The sequence below is a fragment of the Odocoileus virginianus genome, chromosome 30 (genome assembly GCF_023699985.2).
Source record: "Odocoileus virginianus isolate 20LAN1187 ecotype Illinois chromosome 30, Ovbor_1.2, whole genome shotgun sequence".
Lineage (NCBI taxonomy): Eukaryota > Metazoa > Chordata > Mammalia > Artiodactyla > Cervidae > Odocoileus > Odocoileus virginianus.
The window spans coordinates 38,102,752-38,120,875 of NC_069703.1; the positions used below are offsets into that span (position 1 = coordinate 38,102,752).

An 18,124-nucleotide genomic window follows, 5' to 3' on the forward strand; every position below is an offset into this window, starting at 1 on the left:
TCTAACTGCTTAAATGCCAGCTCAGGAACTGCTGTTTCACTGCCCTGTTGCCCCATGGGAGAAAAATGTGCCTGCCTTGTTTTGACTGAGTTCGAACTAACCCCTAATGGAACAGGCAGGAAGTAGCAGAGGATGAAAATGTGACTTACAACAGAGCCTGGAAAACAGACAACTTTGAAGGGACAGGCAGGGGGTAACAAGGTGAGATGCCGGTGCAGTTCCCACCATGAAACCATCCACTTTAGGACCCAGGGAACCCAAGAATATTGTCAGTGGATACTTGAATTCTTCCAAGTCTGCTAATCCATGCTCCTCTGGCCTCAACTTGCAAACCTCTAGGGACGGAAGCCTCACTACCTTTTGAGGTCAACTTGGCAATCTTCCTGACTGGAAAGAAGATCTTCCTTGAATGGAACTGAAACCTGTGTCCCTGCTCTGCCCTCTTGAGTTTTTCCCAATAACTGGAAGAGGTCTGCCAGTCGGGAAAGAGTAAAAATGATTTTATTTTTTAATAAAAAGTAAGAGGAGCAGGGATGAGGTGGTTGGATGGCATCATTGACTCAATGGGCATGAGTTTGAGCAAACTCTGGGAGACAGTGAAAGTCAGGGAAGCCTGACATGCTGCAGTCCATGGGGTCATGAAGAGTCGAACGCAACTGAGCAATTGAACAACCACCGAGAGTCCGGAAGCTGTGTGATAGAGATAAGGGTGCTGGCTACCAGGGTGCCCTAGCGAAGCACCATTTAATCCCTGTGGTAAGGATGGCCCACGCCTTGGCATGAGGCCCAGTCGATGCCATAATTATGGGCAGGGGCTTTGAACATCAAGTAGCGCCCGTTGAGATTGGTCTGATAGCAGGATCCGTACCAGCAGGCGCCGGGAACAGTCACCATGCAGTTTCTCCCACTTTTATCATGGTCGGTGGGAAAGGGTTTCCTGCCTTGGAAGCTCTGGGAGGCCCCTGGCAGGAAGAGGTTGGGAGGCACCTCGGTGCGGGCACCATGCCTGACACCCTTGAAGAGATGATCTCGCAGGAGCCTCAGAGCAACTGTAAGGTGGGTGTTTGCAGGCCCTGTGGGAAAAACAGCAGTGCCATGGAGCAAGGGCATTGGCCCAGGCAGCTAATCACAGAGGCAGTGGGACTTGAGCTCAGGACTGTGGCTCTAAAGCCACTGACGCCTCCCTTTGCCTCGTCCCCTCCCAGAATCTCCGCTTCCCTCTTGCTCCTTTGTCTCCTCGCAGCTCCCAGCTGCAGCCTGAGCAACTGTGCCTGGGGGAGCTAGGAGGGGCTTCTCAGACGCCGAGGCAGGAAAGGGGGCTCCGCTGAGGCACCTCCTTGTAACCACTTCCCTCTTTCAACTTTCTTCTCGACTGTTGGTGTTTCTCTGAAAGAAAAAAAAAAACCTTTCTTGGTTCCTCTTCCAAAGCAGATAATGATAACACTCAACAGAGCCTCAGCTGGCTCTCACATCCTCCCTCCCTGCCTCCTTACCCATTCTACAGGGGAGGAAACTGAGGCTCTGACCCAGAAGAGACTTGCCCAAGGTCACACAGTTAGTAAATGATAGAGCTGGATTTTAAACTCAGGATCAATTGCCTCCAGAGCCCAACTTGCTCACTCCTGCACCACCCTGTCTCATCACTGCCATTTTTCCAGTGAGGAAACAGACTCGCATCAGGGGAAGGAGGTGTCCTGGGTCATTCGTGGAGACCATGGCAGCTCTGGGGAAGCTCCATCCAGCCTCCCTAGACTTCTTGGACTGCTCCAGGGCCCCACCATAGGCTTGCTCACCTGCCCTGCCCTTTGAGAACCTGTCCAGCACCAGCTGGTGATGGTCTGTCTGCCTCCACTAGGAGGAGGAAGGACCTACAGGGAACAAAGGTGTGGTTGCCTAAAGTTCTCCAGCTCCACCCACAGCTCTAGGGTACCTAGGGAAAGGGACAGGGAGGCAGAGATGGAGAAATCCTCAGATCCCAGCTAGGAAGTCAGAATGCCAGGGAAAGGCCCCTCAGACTCCCAGGACCCTACTGAGAAACCTACCCTGGAGAGTAAGCTCGTGCAAATTCTCATCCCCCACCAGAATTCAGACTCCTGGCTCCCCACACCTGCTGTGTAGAAGGACCAAGGAATCCACAGAACCATCCCATCACCCCTGGAACACCTAGGGAGGCAGAGAAGGTAACGATGGCAGTCCACTCCAGGCCGAGCCTGGGATGAGGAGATGCAAGGGGCAGAGGCACTGCAAGGGGTAGGTGGGCAGGTGCCCCCTCTTTGGTTTGGGGGCTTGTTGATAAAGTGTGAGTCCAAGTGAGCCTTGCCTGTGAATATACCAATCAACCGTACACCCCCTTATTAACTTTTACTGACTCTCAATTTCACACCGCAGTCCCTGGATGGACTGAAATAGTAGAAACGTTGTCCCTGCCTTCAGGAGATGGTCAGTCCAGTTGGGGGTCAGATTCAAAATAACCCTGCTTTCATTTACTATGATAAGAACCAAGGTATTAGAGCAGAGGTCCATTCAGCCCGCTTCCTCTTCAAGCCAAGCAGTCCCCAGGTCCTGTAGAGTTTCTCGCTTAAATATCTTTCAGTCTAAGAGCCTCTACCTCCGTTCCTGCCCCTGCCCACCCTCTTCTCCTGCCCAGACCCCTGCAGTCGTCCTAAACTGTGTCTCTACCTGCACTCTGGTCCCCATCCGATGCATCCTCCACAGTGTAGCCTGAGTCTTCTTTCTAAAACATGTCTGACCTGGTCCCTCCTCTGTTTGAAACTCTTCCAGGGCTCCCCACTCCCCACTGAGTCAGTCATTCAGTGCCCTTTGTGAACGGGTCTTTGCAGACTGGGCCCTCATCCATGCCTGACCCACACCCGTAGACCTCAACCAAGCACTCCACCTGCTCTCAGTTCATTTATACGCTCTCCCCCACCCCCTCGTGGTCTCCGGCCTCCCCACACGTCTTTCCCTCTACCTGCAATGCCCTTCTGCACCTCACCTAGCTTGAGAACTTCTACACAGCCTTCAGGGCCCTTTCAGATGGCATCTCCTCTGTGAAGCCTTCTCAGACTTCTACAGGCGCTCTGGGAGCTCAGTAAGCATTTGTTAGTAAATCAGCGAAGGGATGTCCTGGCTCCAGTGGGCTCTGGCTCCCCCTAGGGGCCAAGGGGAAGAACTGCCCACTGGCTCTGACTTGGAGTCCTTTCTCTCCCTGACATTGCTTCACCAGCCAGCCACCACCTGCGGTGTCCTTGTCACAAAAGACGAAATTAAAAGACTCTTGCTCCTTGGAAGAAAAGCTATGACCAACCTAGACAGCATATTAAAAAGCAGAGACATTACTTTGCCAACAAGGAAGAAAAGCTATGACCAACCTAGACAGCATATTAAAAAGCAGAGACATTACTTTGCCAACAAAGATCCATCTAGCCAAAGCTATGGTTTTTCCAGTAGTCATGTATGGATGTGAGAGTTGGACTTTAAAGAAAGCTGATGTTGGTGGGAATGCAAATTAGTACAGCCACTATGGAAAACAGTGTGGAGATTTCTTAAAAAGCTGGAAATAGAACTGCCATATGACCCAGCAATCCCACTTCTGGGCATACACACCAAGGAAACCAGATCTGAAAGAGAAACGTGCACCCCAATGTTCATCGCAGCACTGTTTATAATAGCCAGGACATGGAAGCAACCTAGATGCCCATCAGCAGACGAATGGATGAGGAAGCTGTGGTACATATACACCATGGAATATTACTCAGCCATTAAAAAGAATTCATTTGAATCAGTTCTAATGAGATGGATGAAACTGGAGCCCATTATACAGAGCGAAGTAAGCCAGAAAGATAAAGACCATTACAGTATACTAACACATATATATGGAATTTAGAAAGATGGTAACGATAACCCTATATGCAAAACAGAAAAAGAGACTCAGATGTATAGAACAGACTTGTGGACTCTGAGAGAAGGCGAGGGTGGGATGTTTCAAGAGAACAGCATCGAAACATGTATATTATCTAGGGTGAAACAGATCACCAGCCCAGGTTGGGTGCATGAGACAAGTGCTCGGGCCTGGTGCACTGGGAAGACCCAGAGGGATCGGGTGGAGAGGGAGGTGGGAGGGGGGACCGGGATGGGGAATACATGTAAATCCATGGCTAATTCATTTCAATGTATGACAAAAACTACTGCAATGATGTAAAGTAATTAGCCTCCAACTAATAAAAATAAATGGAAAAAAAAATAAAAAGAAAGAAAGAAAGAAAGCTGAGAGCTGAAGAATTGATGCTTTTAAACTGTGGTGTTGGAGAAGACTCTTGAGAGTCACTTGGACTGCCAGGAGATCCAACCAGTCCATCCTAAAGAAAATCAGTCCTGAATATTCATTTGAAGGACTGCTGCTGAAGTCGAAACTCCAATACTTTGGCCACCTGATATAAAGAACTGACTCATTTGACAAGACCCTGATGCTGGGAAAGATTGAAGGTGGGAGGAGAAGGGGGCAAAAGAGGATGAGATGGTTGGATGGCAACACTGATTCAGTGGACATGAGTTTGAGTAAACTCGGGGAGTTGGTGATGGACAGGGAGGCCAGGTGTGCTGCGTCCATGGGGTCGCAAAGAGTCAGCCACGACTGGGTGACTGAACTGAACTGTCACAAAAGACTGGGAGGGCTCAGCCCTCAGGTAGGCACAGATGGCACTAGTCGCTCAAAGTGGTACTCCAGCTCAGCAGCTCCTGGCAGCTCCCGGGGCCTAGGGGAGGGCAGATGAGCTGATGGGGGCCCCCCAAGTCATTTCTGAAGCCCCAGCCCACAGGCAATGGAACAGGCCATGTGTTGGACTCCAGGAGTCCTCTTAATTCCTTTGGACCCCTGAAGAGGGGCTCTGGGATGGGCTAGGCCTCACCTGCTGACCCTCCAACACCCCAGCGCCATCTGATTCTAGGTACCTGGGGTCCAGCGAGGGTGGCCTCAACCCTCCTGGCCCCACAGCAAGTTTGCTAAATCCCCGGCCCCAAGGAAAGATGAGCGTTGGCACTGAGTACCCCCAAGGGAAGGCTCTTGAACCACCAGAGGGGAGGGTGCCCAGGCCCTTCTCCTGATTCTCCCCACTCCTCCCAGCTTTCCACCCCCACTGCATGAGTGCTAAGTCACTTCAGTCGTGTCTGACTCTTTGCGACCCTGTGGACTGTAGCCTGCCAGGCTCTTCTGTCCATGGGATTCTCCAGTCAAGAATACTGGAGGTGGTTGCCACGTCCTCCTCCAGGGGAATCTTCCCAATCCAGGGATCGAACGTGCATCTGTCTCCTGCAGTGGAAGATAGGTTCTTAACCACTAGTGCCACAAGCTTCCCACCCCCTCTACAGGAGATCAATCACAGCCAATTCCTGAGCAGCAGTCAAGCAGCCCCCTCTCTGGTCCAGGGACAGAGCAAAGAAAGAAGAGACCTCCGGCTCCACACACTCCCCAGGCTCACCCTTGGGGCCCATCTTGCCCAGTGGTCCAGGTTGCCCTGACATCCCAGAAACAGAGAGATGCCTTACACCCTGCCACATGTCAGGGGCCAGAAAGCAATGAAGTCAGATCCGAGCTGCAGCCTTTCCTGGCTCCTGGCTCTGTGAGTGTGGGCGAATGACTGATCCTCTCTGAGCCTCCCTTCCCCCCCACCGCCAGCCCAGTGAGATGGGGATGGTACTACCTACCTCACAGGGTCAATCTTAGGATGCTGGGCATCCAGCCTGGAGCCTGGCACACAGTAGGTTCCTTGCCCCTTTGCCATGGTGTCTTAGCACAGACCATGCTAATTGCTGCCTCCCCATCTCTTACCTTGAGGACCTGGTGCTCCCTTCTCCCCAGGACTTCCTGGGGCTCCAGGACAACTGAACAAGAGGACAACTTTACTGGCTTCCAGTTTCCTGGGTTCTGCAGGGAGACATGGGGCCAGGTGGGCACAGGATGGGGCATTGGGGTAGTGGGCATGTCTCTTCCAGACCCCTCTGCACTTCTCTTTCCATCCCCCCGATTCTAGCTGTCAGGTTTTTCATCATTTGCATCTATTTGCACACCTCGTGTGTGTGTGTGTGTGTGTGTGTGTGTGTGTGTGTGTGTGTGTGGAGAGCCCAGATTATCAAACTCCCACCCTGCTCCTTGAGGCCAGTGAACCTGGGTGGGAGAAGGATACCTAGGGAGAGGATGAGGATGGGAGGGTGAATGGGTGAGTGGGGAGGGTACCCTGGGCCCCTTACCTGGGCAGCTGGGGTGGTCCTGGCTCCTCAGACAGGCAGGCTCCCCAAACAAGAGGAGGAAAAGGGAAAATGGGGTCCACAGTGGGCCCATTTGCTGGGGCCCTGAGAAAAGATGCAAGGCAGGTGGGAAGACACGAAGCAAGACTTCCTCCATCGTCTTTCCCCAGGGACACCCCACCCAGGCTGGAACCAGCAGAAGATGGGGGCTTTTCCTCCTTCACCTTTGGAGAGAATGGGCATTATTCCTGCCCAGTCCAACCAGGATGGAGTCCAACTTCTGATCCTAGCCACCAAGACTCTGCAGCCATCTCTTCAGACTTCTGGATTTACATGGGGTCTTTCTACCTTTGTACCTTAGCTCATCTGGAACCCCCTCCTCATCTCTCCCTGTGAAGCTCCTCCTGTGCATGAAGGTCCAGCCCTCATGTCATCTCCACTAGGAATTCTTCCCTGATCCTTGTCACTGTATCAGGAATGACAACTGATACCATCTGTTGGGCACCTGCTGCCCACCCCCCGACAAGTCGTGCTGGGTGCTATTTGTAAATGGTCTGCCATCCTTACACAGTCCCACTGATGGTTGTTATTAATATTATTGAAACTGGGTTATAGGCTGGTACATAGCAGGTGTTCCATTAATGTTTGTTAAATAAATGAATAAACAAGGAAAAACGGGCTCAGAGACAGAACATGATTTGTGTTCTCTCTGCCAGAGATTTTGCCCAAGCCCCTAACCATGCCCCCAAGCAGGTAGAAACATCCTTAGCAAGGTGACTTCATGCCCACCCTCAGGTCCCCTGAGGAGCCTTTGGCAGAGGCTAGGAAACAGCTGCTGATATAGGCCATCACATGGGCAGGTCATCACATGGGCAGGCGTGGAGGCCAGTGAAGAGGCAGCAGCTTTGGACCAGATTGAGGGGTGAGGTCTGAGCTGGAGAGGGACCTCTGGTGACAGAGGAGAGGAAAACGTTGGTCATTCATTCACTCATTTATTCACTCATCAAACCCTCTCTGAGGGCCTTCTCCATACCAGGCCCAGTTCTTATGGGGATGGAGAAGACCAGGTTCATGAGAGTGTCAAGGAAGGTGGAGGACAAGCTTGCAAGACAGGATGGATGCTCCAATTCCAGTTCTAGGAATATGTCCCCACCACACATGCTCTGCCGCAGGTCTGCCAAGATCTGAAGACAAGCCCGTTTATCATGATGCTGATTACGATAAAATGGAAATAACCCAGTCGGAATTTGATAGGATGCAGGCAAATCAACCATCACCATCTGAATAAGTCATGGGGCAAATCTGATCTCTAACGAAAGGGGCAAAGTTGCAGAATAAAATGTAAAGCATGCTCCCACTTCATTTTTTTTTTTTTTTTAATAATTTTATTTTTGGCTGCACTGGGTCTTCGTTGCTTTGTGCCATCTTTAGTTGCGGTGAGCATGGGCTACTCTTTGTTGCCGTGCGTGGGTCTCTCATTGCAGTGGTTTTTCTTACTGCTGAGCACAGGCTTTAGGCATGTGGGTTTCAGTAGTTGTGGCACACGGGCTTAATTGCTCCGAGGATGGTAGAATCTTCTTGGACCAGGGATCGAACCCGCATGCCCTGCATTGGCAGGCAGATTCTTAACCACTGCACTGCCAGAGAAGTCCCCCATTTTGTATTAAAAACAAAAACAAAACTAAGTGTGTGTAGGTATGTATGTTGTAAATTCACAGGAAAAGGTCTGACCCATCCTGTTAAGCATAGTTATTTCTGGGGAGTAGGACGCTGGGGAGAGTGATTCTCGTTCTTTACATACATAAACATCTGTGTAGTCCTTTTGTTCTTTACAGGCATTTACTACATTTGAAAATGAAAACATCCAGTAGAGAAATGTCCTTAACTGGGTGAAAAACCAGGAGGAGGGGGGCGGCATTTCTCCCTTGGCCCAGGGCGGGGACGGGGATGGACATCATTCCAGCCAGGGGAGGGCGACCCAGGCAGGAGAAATGGCGTGTGTGCAGAGGCTTGAAGGAGAGAAAGGGTCACATGACACAGATGCAGGGACTTGGAGGGGAGGCTGATGTCTGAGAGGAGGGGGGTTGTTGATAGAAGTGAGTGGGGGGGGGATGAGGGGGTGGACTGTGTTTGGCATTGATGGGTAGGCAGGTGAGCCCTCTGTGAGGCCAAGGAGTAGCTGGAACTCCCTGTGGAGCCCAGAGGCCCTGCCTTTCCAGCTGCAGCCAGAGATCCTGCAAGGAGAGGAGGCCTCGAGGGGAGGAAGAGATGCAAGCGTTTGGACAGCTGGAGGGGTGAGTGGGTGCCCAGGAGTGAAGCAGACGGGGCACATGCCCCTGCTCTGAGCCTGCCCTACATCCCGCTGGGATGGAACAGCTGTTACTGGACTTTACAGACGAGGAAGCCAAGGCCCAGAGCTGCTCCATTAACTCCCAGTCACACAAAGCAGTCGAGTTCCACAGGCTAAACTCTTGCCCGTGACCCTCTACGGCCTCTCAGCTTTCTAGGACAATCATGGGACTAAATCAGACACTGATGCCAGACTCTCAGCCGGTTTCCAGCAAGTGCCCCATGGGTGGGAGATGTTATTAGAGAAGACTTCTGGGCCCAGGGTTGGGGGGGCGGTGAAGAGAGGGAGGTGGGCATGGGTGGAGCTTTCTAGGAGGGCCCGCTCAAGGAAGGCCAGAGATACCCTGGGGAGGGTCCCCGGGGGTACCTCCACCTTGGCAGAAGGGCAGAGATCCAACTTTAGGAGCCAAAAGAAACTGGAGATGCCTCTGCAGAGGAGTTCTGAAGTTCTGCTCATTCTAGAGTCAGAAAAACCTGGATTAAATGCCCAGCCCTGCCCCATTCCATTCTGTGTGATCTTAAGCAGGTGTGCTTCCCTTTCCAAGTCTCTGCACCCTTCTCTATAGTGCAGTGGAGGCGGGGACTAAACACATAACAGCAAAAAATATTGTTTTGGTCTTGCTGTGCAGCTGGCGGGATCTTAGTTTCCCGACCTGGGATTGAACCCAGGCCCCGGCAGTGAAAGCACCAAGTCTTAACCACGGGACTGCCAGGGAATTCCTGCAAATAAAAATACTTAAAAGGTGACAGTGTCAATTTAAGGCTGAATTTCCATGAAGGACAGGGCAGTGGGCCATACCCCCCACCCCATCCAATTCACACACAGCCCAAGACATGAGACATAAAGCACAGTGCTGGAAAGAGCGCCTTTATTGGGGGGCAGTGTCCAAGCCAGGTCAATGGGAAGAGGCAGGCCCAGACCGAGTACCAGGCGGGGGCCTGTAGGGATGACGGATGAGACAGAAGGTGGTTGAAGGATGCTCTCATCTGCATGAACCAGGCCCAGGACAGGAAGGGATGTCAGCTATGGGGCCCTGAGCCAGCTCAGTGTCCAGAGGGGCCACAATTTGGTGACCAAAGCTTTTCCCACCCCAAGTGCCCTCAAGGGGGCCGCCTCTTCATCCTCTTTCCCCTGAGCGTGGAATCCAGGCCTGAAGGGGGTCAGATTCTGCAGAGGCCAGACAGACAAGGCACTCAGGGTGGTGGCCCCACCTCAGCCGGGCTGAGGACCCCCCCCCCCCCCCCCCCCGCGCCCCGCAGAGAGCAGGCAGTGGGCAGAAGAGCAAACACTTTAATGGAGGTTGCAGCGATCCACCCCACAGCACACATGGGGGCCAGAGCAGCTCCCCTTCTCAGAGGAAAACCAAACCGCACACGTGGCCCGGGCTCCTGCCCCCGGCCACAGAGCTGCAGGCCGGAGGTGGCCTGGGCAGTCACCTACTGGTTCTCCTCCCTGCTGGCAGCATGGGGGACAGAGACAGGGGGCCTCAGCTGGGCTCTCAGACGCTGGGCCCAGGCCGAGTCCCACGCGGGCCAACACCCAACCAAGAGAACCCCACAACTGGATGTGGGGAGACGAGGTGCAGCCTACATGGAGGAGGCTGGGAGGGCCTCAGGGCCCCTGAGGCTGCCCCATGGAGGAGCAGGCAAACGGGCACCGAGGGCCACCAGGGGGACTGCGGGGAAGCAGGTGCAGGGGCTCAGCAGGCCAGGTACTCACAGCGTCTGGTAGGTGCTCTCCTTGGCCTTGAGGAAGCGCAAGACGAAGAAGGCCACCGCCTGCAGACTCAGCACCATCACCACGCCACCGATGAAGCTGGCCCCGTCAAAGCTGGGGCTGTGGGCCTCAGGGACCGAGGGGCTCTCTGCAGGGTGGAGGCCACAGCAGGCCACTGTAGGCCAGGGGCCCGGCCCCACCCCAAAACCCGGCACAGGTCATCTGGAGGCCCCCAGTCCTCACTAGGGGAGCCTTGGGCAGCAGGCTCAGACATTCCACCCAGATTTTACAGGTGGCTGGAAAGTGCCTGGAAGCACCTGGCCCTGGCTCCGCTCCCAAGTTGCTCTGTGGCTTGATGCCTCTCAACACCCTCTCTGAGCTTCCTGACTGCAGGCCCCAGATGGTAAGTGAGCTCCCTGCCTGCCTCCCTCTTCCACCAGGGCCCCACAGGGTGACAATGGATCCAGAACTTGGGTGTCCACACCCCTTTCAGCTCAGAGTCCCTCTCCACCTTGGGTCTTGAGGTTTGAAACCCAGGTGCAGATGCTGTGGTCTCCTTTCAGGACTCCCAAGTCCCGAGACCCTGGAGTCACCCGGGGTCCAGAGAGAGGTAAGGAGGAGAGGAAGACGTGGCGGCCCACACCCGACCAAGGGGATAAATGAAGACTCGGTGACATGTGTCGGAGGGACTAACCAGGCTCTGAGTGCCAGGCCTGACAGTCACCTCTCCGTTAAGGCAGAGCCAGACTTACACGGCATCCCCTGACCCTTTCCCCCACCCCCGCCTCAGGGCCCACGGTTGCCAGGATGTCTAGGTGGCTCCCAGCTGTGCCATGTTAGCCATCCACTCCCACCAGGGATTTGATTTCAGGCCCTGGGCCAGGTGCCCAGAGCAGGGCAGGGCTGGTGGTAGAAGAGCATTCTAGGGCAGTGAGAGGGGCCCAGGTGGATGCTGGATCCACCTCCCAGAGGGTGTAGCTTGTAGAAGGGGAATCTGAGAATGTGAAGGGTGGTCCCAGCAGCAGCTCATGGAGCCCCAGAGAAGGGGACTGGGGAAAGAGGAGCAGGAGGAGGAAGAAATGAGCTGCACAAGACCCAGCTGGGCTCAAGCTGGAGGAGGAGCCATCAATAATTCAGCCCCTGAGATCATGTTTCTGGCTTTAATTAACCAAGAGCCTCTTCAGCCATCCTTGCCAAGCCTGCTGACCTCCAGACCCTGAGGGGCAGTGGGAACCAAAGGGTGGGGTTCTTGCCTCTTTTCGGCTGGGACCCTGCTTTGTGACCCTCTCTGGGCCTGGAGGTTGCAGTAGGCAGTCACTGAGGACATCTCCTTGGCAACCTGACACACACCCTCAGCACCAAGCAGGTCCTGAGGGGGCCATCCTGAGTTCTCAGAACCGGGGTCAGAGAGAAGGGATGGGAACCATCATTTCTTGATCACCTTCTATACATTGGAACCAGGTGCTATACACCCTCTCATAAAATCCTCACTTTGTAAGGTATTCTTCAACCCATTTTACAGATGTTGGAAACAGGCTCAGAGGGAGAAGTCACAGGATTGAGGTCACAGAGCATGTCAGTGCCTGAGCCCAGCTGTTTTCCCCTGCATCTCTTGTCCTTCCAATGCCCCAGATAGGACCTACCTGTTGTGACTATCTTCGGTTCATGAGTTGGGTGGTGGTGCACAGCTGAAGAGACAGGGAATCCATGATTAAACCAGACCCCTGCCACTTCCCATCAAGACCCCATCTCGGGTCCACCTGGCACACTCCAAAGCCTTAGTTCATACAGTTCCTTCCACCAGCGGAGCCCTCTCTCTTCCATCTCTACCTTTAATCATCATCTGTGATGCTGCCTCCTCCAAGAAGCCCTCCCCCCATTCCCTTCTGAACTTCCAAAGTCCTAACTGTGGTTTAAAATAGAAGAGCTAGTTTCTCCATTCCCTCTACACGCTTGTCCTAGATCCTCTAGCTGCACCAATTTTCAGAGGAGGAAGCGGGCCAGAGAGGGGAAGAGACTTCTCAGTGAGCTAAAGGCAGAACTGACACTGGACCCAGGTGCTCGTGGGCACAGTCTCCTCTCTGGGAGAGGCTGATTCCCTACTGGAGGCAGGCTCTGGCTTCCCCCCAACTTGACTTAAGCCAGTGGGAGCCCCCTTACCTGGACAGGACTCTGAGCGGTTGTAGACGGAGCAACCTTCCTTGACCACCTCCCCTTGGGCCACGCAGTGTCCTGGTGGGAGAAGGAGCAGGGAAGCAGTTTAGGGAGCGGGGCCAAGGCTCTGGTGTTCAGAACTGGGGGCACTAACCTTGGGGAGGGCCTAACTCCATACCTGGCTCCTCCGGCCGACACTGCTCCCACACACAGCCGGAGAGGTTGTGCGCTCGGTTCCCCTCCACACAACGCTCACAGGGCTTCAGCTGTTTGCAGGACCCTCGGACAGCTGACCAGATGTTCAGGCGGAGCAGGGCTCCCCGCCCAAAGCCTCGAGCACCTTTACCTGGGCGTGAGGTGGATGCAACACTTGGAACCCAAGCTACCGTTCCCCTTCCCCACTACCACGGATCTCACCCCCCTGCACACACACACTCACCTGGATCCCCTAAGCCCCAACGCACGCCTGGAGTTTCCACAAACACATGGGCACACACACCTAGAAGCTCCCTGACATTCACCAGAACACCCTCCCTTTGCATATATCAGGAGCCACCCCCATCCCATTCACCTGGGGCCGCTTCACTTCCCTACACCTGAAGTTGCCTCACACCCGGAGCCTATATATATGGCTCCACTGACAGTCGGAGCCCCCGTCTATCCAGCCCAGGAGCCCCGCTCCCCCTAAACCCAGACTGCTCCTGGCAAGCAGTTGGGTGAAGGAAATGCGTTACCAGCCACAGCAAGCTGGGCACACAGGAGGAGGCAGCAGCAGCCGCCACACAGCGCAGCCCGTAAGGCGCGGGGTCCCGGCGCGGCCATGGGCTCGGAGGCGGGGCCTGGGGTGGGGGGGGTCGGGGTCGGCGGAGAGCGGGTGTGGCGTGGCCCCTCTGGACTCAGCTTCGCCCGGGTGTGGGGAGCGAGACCAGGGCAACCTGGGCGAGGCCAGGTGGGCGTGGCCCAAACAGGGCGGGGCTAGTGACGTGACCGGGAGGGCGGGGCTTTGTTGTCTGGGACGGTGTGCGATGGGGCGTGGTTTGTGGGCGCGGTCTGGTGGTGCGGGATTTGGGGGTCTGGGGTGGGGCTCTGGCAAAAAGGGCGGAGTCCAGAACTGTTCACAGTAGCAGGCCAGGTCCCTGGATGTCCCCTTCCCTCGCAGGATCATGAACACTGTTGCGTTATTATCCCTACTTCACAGGTGAGGAAACTGAGGCTCAGAAAAGGTGTGTGATTAGTCAGAGGTCAAAATTCTCCAAGCCAGGCTTCAGCAGTACGTGAACTGTGAACTTTCAGATGTTCAAGCTGGATTTAGAAAAGGCAGAGGAACCAGAGATCAAATTGCCAACATCCATTGGATCATCGAAAAAGCAAGAGAGTTCCAGAAAAGCATCTACTTCTGCTTTATTGACTATGCCAAACCCTTTGTGTGGATCACAACAAACTGTGGAAAGTTTTTCAAGAGATGGGGATGTCAGACCACCTGACCTGCCTCTTGAGAAATCTGTATGCAGGTCAAGAAGCAACAGTTAGAACCGGACATGGAACAACAGACTGGTTCCAAATCGAGAAAGGAGTATGTCAAGGCTGAATATTGTCACCCTGCTTATTTAACTTATATGCAGAGCACATCATGAGAAATGCTGAACTGGATGAAGCACAAGCTGGAATCCAGATTGATGGGAGAAATATCCATAACCTCAGATATGCAGATGACACCACCCTTATGGCAGAAAGTGAAGAACTAAAGAGCCTCTTGATGAAAGTGAAAGAGGAGAGTGAAAAAGTTGGCTTAAAGCTCAACATTCAGAAAACTAAGATCATGGCATCTGGTCCCATCACTTCATGGCAAATAGATGGAGAAACAATGGAAACAGTTGCAGACTATTTTTTTGGGCTCCAAAATCACTGCAGATGGTGACTGCAACCATGAAATTAAGAGGCTTGATCCTTGGAAGAAAAGTTATGACCAACCTGGACAGCATATTAAAAAGCAGAGACATTACTTTGCCAACAAAGGTCCATCTAGTCAAAGCTAGGGCTTTTTCCAGTAGTCATGAGAGTTGGACTATAAAGAAAGCTGAGCACCGAAGAATTGATGCTTTTGAACTGTGGTGTTGAAGACTCTTGAGAGTCCTTTGGACTGCAAGGAGATCCAACCAGTCCATCCTAAAGGAAATCAATCCTGAATAGTCATTGGGAGGACTGTTGCTGAAGCTGAAACTCCAACACTTCGGCCACCTGATGGGAAGAACTGACTCTTTGGAAAAGACCCTGATGCTGGGAAAGATTGAGAGTGGGAGGAGAAGGGGCTGACAGAGGATTAGATGGCTGGATGGCATCACCGACTTGATGGACATGCGTTTGAGTAAGCTCCAGGGGTTGGTGATGGACAGGGAGCCTGGTGTGCTGCAGTCCATGGGGTCACAAAGAGCCAGACACAACTGAATGACTGAACTAAACTGAGTCAGAGGTCACAGAGTTAGTGGCAAAATCTAGATTTGAAGGGAGGTCACTTTCCTGATTTCTGAGCTTCTGTAGAGTTCATCCTCCAACCAGGAGGCAAGAATAGGCCCCCAGACTCTGGCAGCCTGTATCGCTTCACCTGTTGCACCCTATTCTCTTCTGCCCCTCAATACACTGCGTCTATCTCTGACCCACCACATACTTTGGCCAAACCAGCCATCTCATTGGTACTGGGATCAGTGGTCTTTCCGCAACCTTCCTCTCTGCCTCTTCGGGCTTTTCTCCCTCCAAAGCCACTTCTCAGGTCCCTTAGAAGACAGCTCCTCTTCCACTCCGCCCCATCCTCCACTCTCCCTTTCCCCTCCCCATCTCTCCCCTCCCCTCCCCTCCCCCTTCTCTACTTCTCCTTTTCCTCTTTCTCCCTCTTCATCGCTGGTGGCCCAGTTCAGTCCTGAGCCCTATTCCTCTCCTCTCCTGGGTCATCTCAGTGAACAAGTACCACATCTCTATCTCCAACCCAATGCTCGCTCCCCAGCTGCCACACCTGTAATAATATATCTTTAGGTGGTTCAGTGGTAAAGAATCTGCCTGCAACTCAGGAGATGCGGGTTCGATCCCTGGGTCAGGAAGATCCCCTGGAGAGGGAAATGGCAACCCACTCCAGTATTCCTGCCAGGATTATCCCATGGACAGAGGAGCCTGGCAGGCTACAGTCTGTGGGGTCTCAAAGAGTCGGACATGACTTAGGGACTGAATAGCAACAAAGCAACTATTAACGACTCACTACTAGCAGAACGTACATTCTACTAAGCAGCTTAACTTATCAGGTCTTTTCTGATGTCCACAACTACCCTCTAAACATGAGTTTTGTTATCTCCGATTTGCAGGCCTCTGGTAAAATCATTTTCCCAGGGGCACACAGTTACAATGAAGGAGGTCAGGATGTGGACTGGGATCTAGTGAGGCCAGAGGCTACTCTGCCGTCCACTGTGCCTCCTGAGGGTTCATCTGCTTCCAGGGCACCTCCACTGAGTTTGTGCCTCAGGCCCTGGAAACTGCTCAGTCCCTCTTTTCCCCTCAGGGAGGCTCCTTCCATCCTGCCAGGCACCTGATTGGAAACCCTGGTCTCATCCTCACCCCCTCCCTCTGTCTTGCCCCCAGACTAAAGTCCTGCAGATCCTGCTCTTGGGTCCTGTTCCCTCAGCTTTCTTTTGCTGATCTCATACTTTCTCTCAGTCTGCAGACCTCTCCCCAGCTCACCTCTCATAGTGCAGAGCTGTCCTGAAAATGTGGATTTGACCATGAGACAAATTTCAACTCAACTTGGCTTTCATAGCCCTTTGATTCCTGTCTCCAGAAGCCTCAGAAGTCTTGTGCTCACCCCAACATCTTACCCTCTGAGAAAACAGAATGGCCTTCCCCCCAGTATGCATCTTCTTTTGTACCTCCTTGCCTTCATCTGGTAGTAGTTCTCTCTTTTGGAGGGTCCTCCTCCTCTCCTGACTACATGTGTCTGGCAAACTGATCCTTCATGACAACACTAAATGGCTACCACCTGCAGGAAGCCCTCGGTGACTATCACGGAGCAAGGCTGAACTGCCGTGGCACTTGTCCCAGCTGGTAGATCCAAACCCATCTGCCTTCCTGCACCTAGAGCCTCACCATCTCTTGCTTTGATGGCTGCAGTGGCCTCCTGGTAGGGCTTCTGCTTTTGCCATAGTCTGTTCTCCACTCAGCAGCCAGAGCAATCCTTTGAAAATGTAAATCAAATCATATTATTCCATGTTTAAGCTCACCGATGACTTCCATCTCACCACTTTCCAAGACTTACATGATCTTCCCCCTGCCCACCTCTCTGAGCTCAACTCCTACCTCTCCCCTTGGCTCCTTTGGTCCAGATACACTAGCTTCCTCTCTATCCCTCAAACAATCAACTCTTTCCTCCTAAGACTTTCAGTTCAGTTCAGTCACTCAGTCATGTCCAACTCTTTGCGACCCCATGAACTGCAGAATGCCAGACTTTCCTGTCCATCACCAACTCCCAGAGCTTGCTCAAACTCATGTCCATCAAGTCAGCGACACCATCCAACCATCTCATCCTTTGTCGTCCCCTTCTCCTCCCACCTTCAATATTTCCCAGCATCAGGGTCTTTTCCAATGAGTCAGTTCTTCGCATAAGGTAGCCAAAGTATTGGAGTTTCAGCTTCAGCATCAGTCCTTCCAATGAATATTCAGGACTGATTCCCTTTAGGATGGACTGGTTGGATCTCCTTGCAGTCCAAAGGACTCTCAAGAGTCTTCTCCAACACCACAGTTCAAAAGTGTCAATTGTTCAGCGCTCAGCTTTTTTTTATAGTCCAACTCTCACATCCATACATGACTACTGGAAAAAGCCCTAGCTTTGACTAGATGGACCTTTGTTGGCAAAGTAATGTCTCTGCTTTTTAATATGCTGCCTAGGTTGGCCATAGCTTTTCTTCCAAGGAGCAAGCGTCTTTTAATTTCATGGCTGCAGTCACCATCGGCAGTGATTTTTGAGTCCAAGAAAATAAAGTCTATCACTATTTCCATTGTTTCCCCACCTATTTGCCATGAGTGATGAGACTGAATGCCATGATCTTAGTTTTTTGAATGTTGAGCTTTAAGCCAACTTTTTCACCCTTTTACTTTCATCAAGAGGCTCTTTAGTTCTCCTTCACTTTCTGCCATAAGGGTGGTGTCATCTGCGTATCTGAGGTTATTGATATCTCTCCCGCCAGTGTTGATTCCAGCTTGTGCTTCATCCAACCCGGTATTTCAAGTGATGTGCTCTGCAGATAAGTTAAATAAGCAGGGTGATAATATACAGCCTTGACATACTTGGAACCAGTCTGTTGTTCCATGTCTGGTTCTAAGTGTTGCTTCTTGATCTGCATATAGGTTTCTCAGGAGGCAGGTCAGGTGGTCTGGTATTCTCACCTCTTGAAGAATTTTCCACAGTTTGTTGGAAGGTCATGGTTCATGTATTGCTGAAGCCTGGCTTGGAGAATTTTGAGCATTACTTTGTTAGCGTGTGAGATGAATGCAATTGTCCAGTAGTTTGAACATTCTTTGGCATTGCTCTTCTTTGGGATTGGAATGAAAACTGACCTTTTCCAGTCCTGTGGCTACTGCTGAGTTTTCCAAATTTGCTGGCATATTAAGTGCAGCACTTTCACA

The 18,124-nt window shown here is 52.6% G+C and overlaps 2 protein-coding genes across 5 annotated transcripts; both read right to left on the minus strand.

The window, feature by feature from the left end:
* Positions 1 to 729: 729 nt before the first annotated feature.
* FCN3 (ficolin 3) lies at positions 730 to 6,400 on the minus strand. Its single transcript, XM_070458452.1, is given in 11 exon segments — positions 730 to 1,073; positions 1,873 to 1,895; positions 1,897 to 1,930; positions 2,043 to 2,078; positions 2,081 to 2,130; positions 2,132 to 2,163; positions 3,224 to 3,247; positions 4,648 to 4,754; positions 5,463 to 5,513; positions 5,828 to 5,923; positions 6,247 to 6,400. Coding segments are annotated over 11 exon segments (951 nt in total).
* Positions 6,401 to 9,444: 3,044 nt separating this feature from the next.
* Positions 9,445 to 13,415, minus strand: CD164L2 (CD164 molecule like 2). 4 transcript variants are annotated; one of them, XM_020909307.2, is made up of 6 exons: positions 13,198 to 13,413; positions 12,642 to 12,809; positions 12,470 to 12,541; positions 11,953 to 11,997; positions 10,313 to 10,457; positions 9,445 to 9,579 (listed from the first exon to the last, which is right to left on the minus strand). In XM_020909307.2, the coding sequence occupies exons 1-6, from the start codon at positions 13,283 to 13,285 to the stop codon at positions 9,576 to 9,578; spliced, it is 522 nt and encodes a 173-aa protein (XP_020764966.1). In that variant the 5' UTR covers positions 13,286 to 13,413; the 3' UTR covers positions 9,445 to 9,575. The 4 variants fall into 4 exon arrangements, with proteins under 4 accessions (XP_020764966.1, XP_020764965.1, XP_020764964.1 ...); XM_020909306.2 differs by having other exon boundaries at positions 9,445 to 9,760; positions 13,198 to 13,412; XM_020909305.2 differs by lacking the exon at positions 9,445 to 9,579 and adding an exon at positions 9,868 to 10,045 and having other exon boundaries at positions 13,198 to 13,415.
* Positions 13,416 to 18,124: the final 4,709 nt, after the last annotated feature.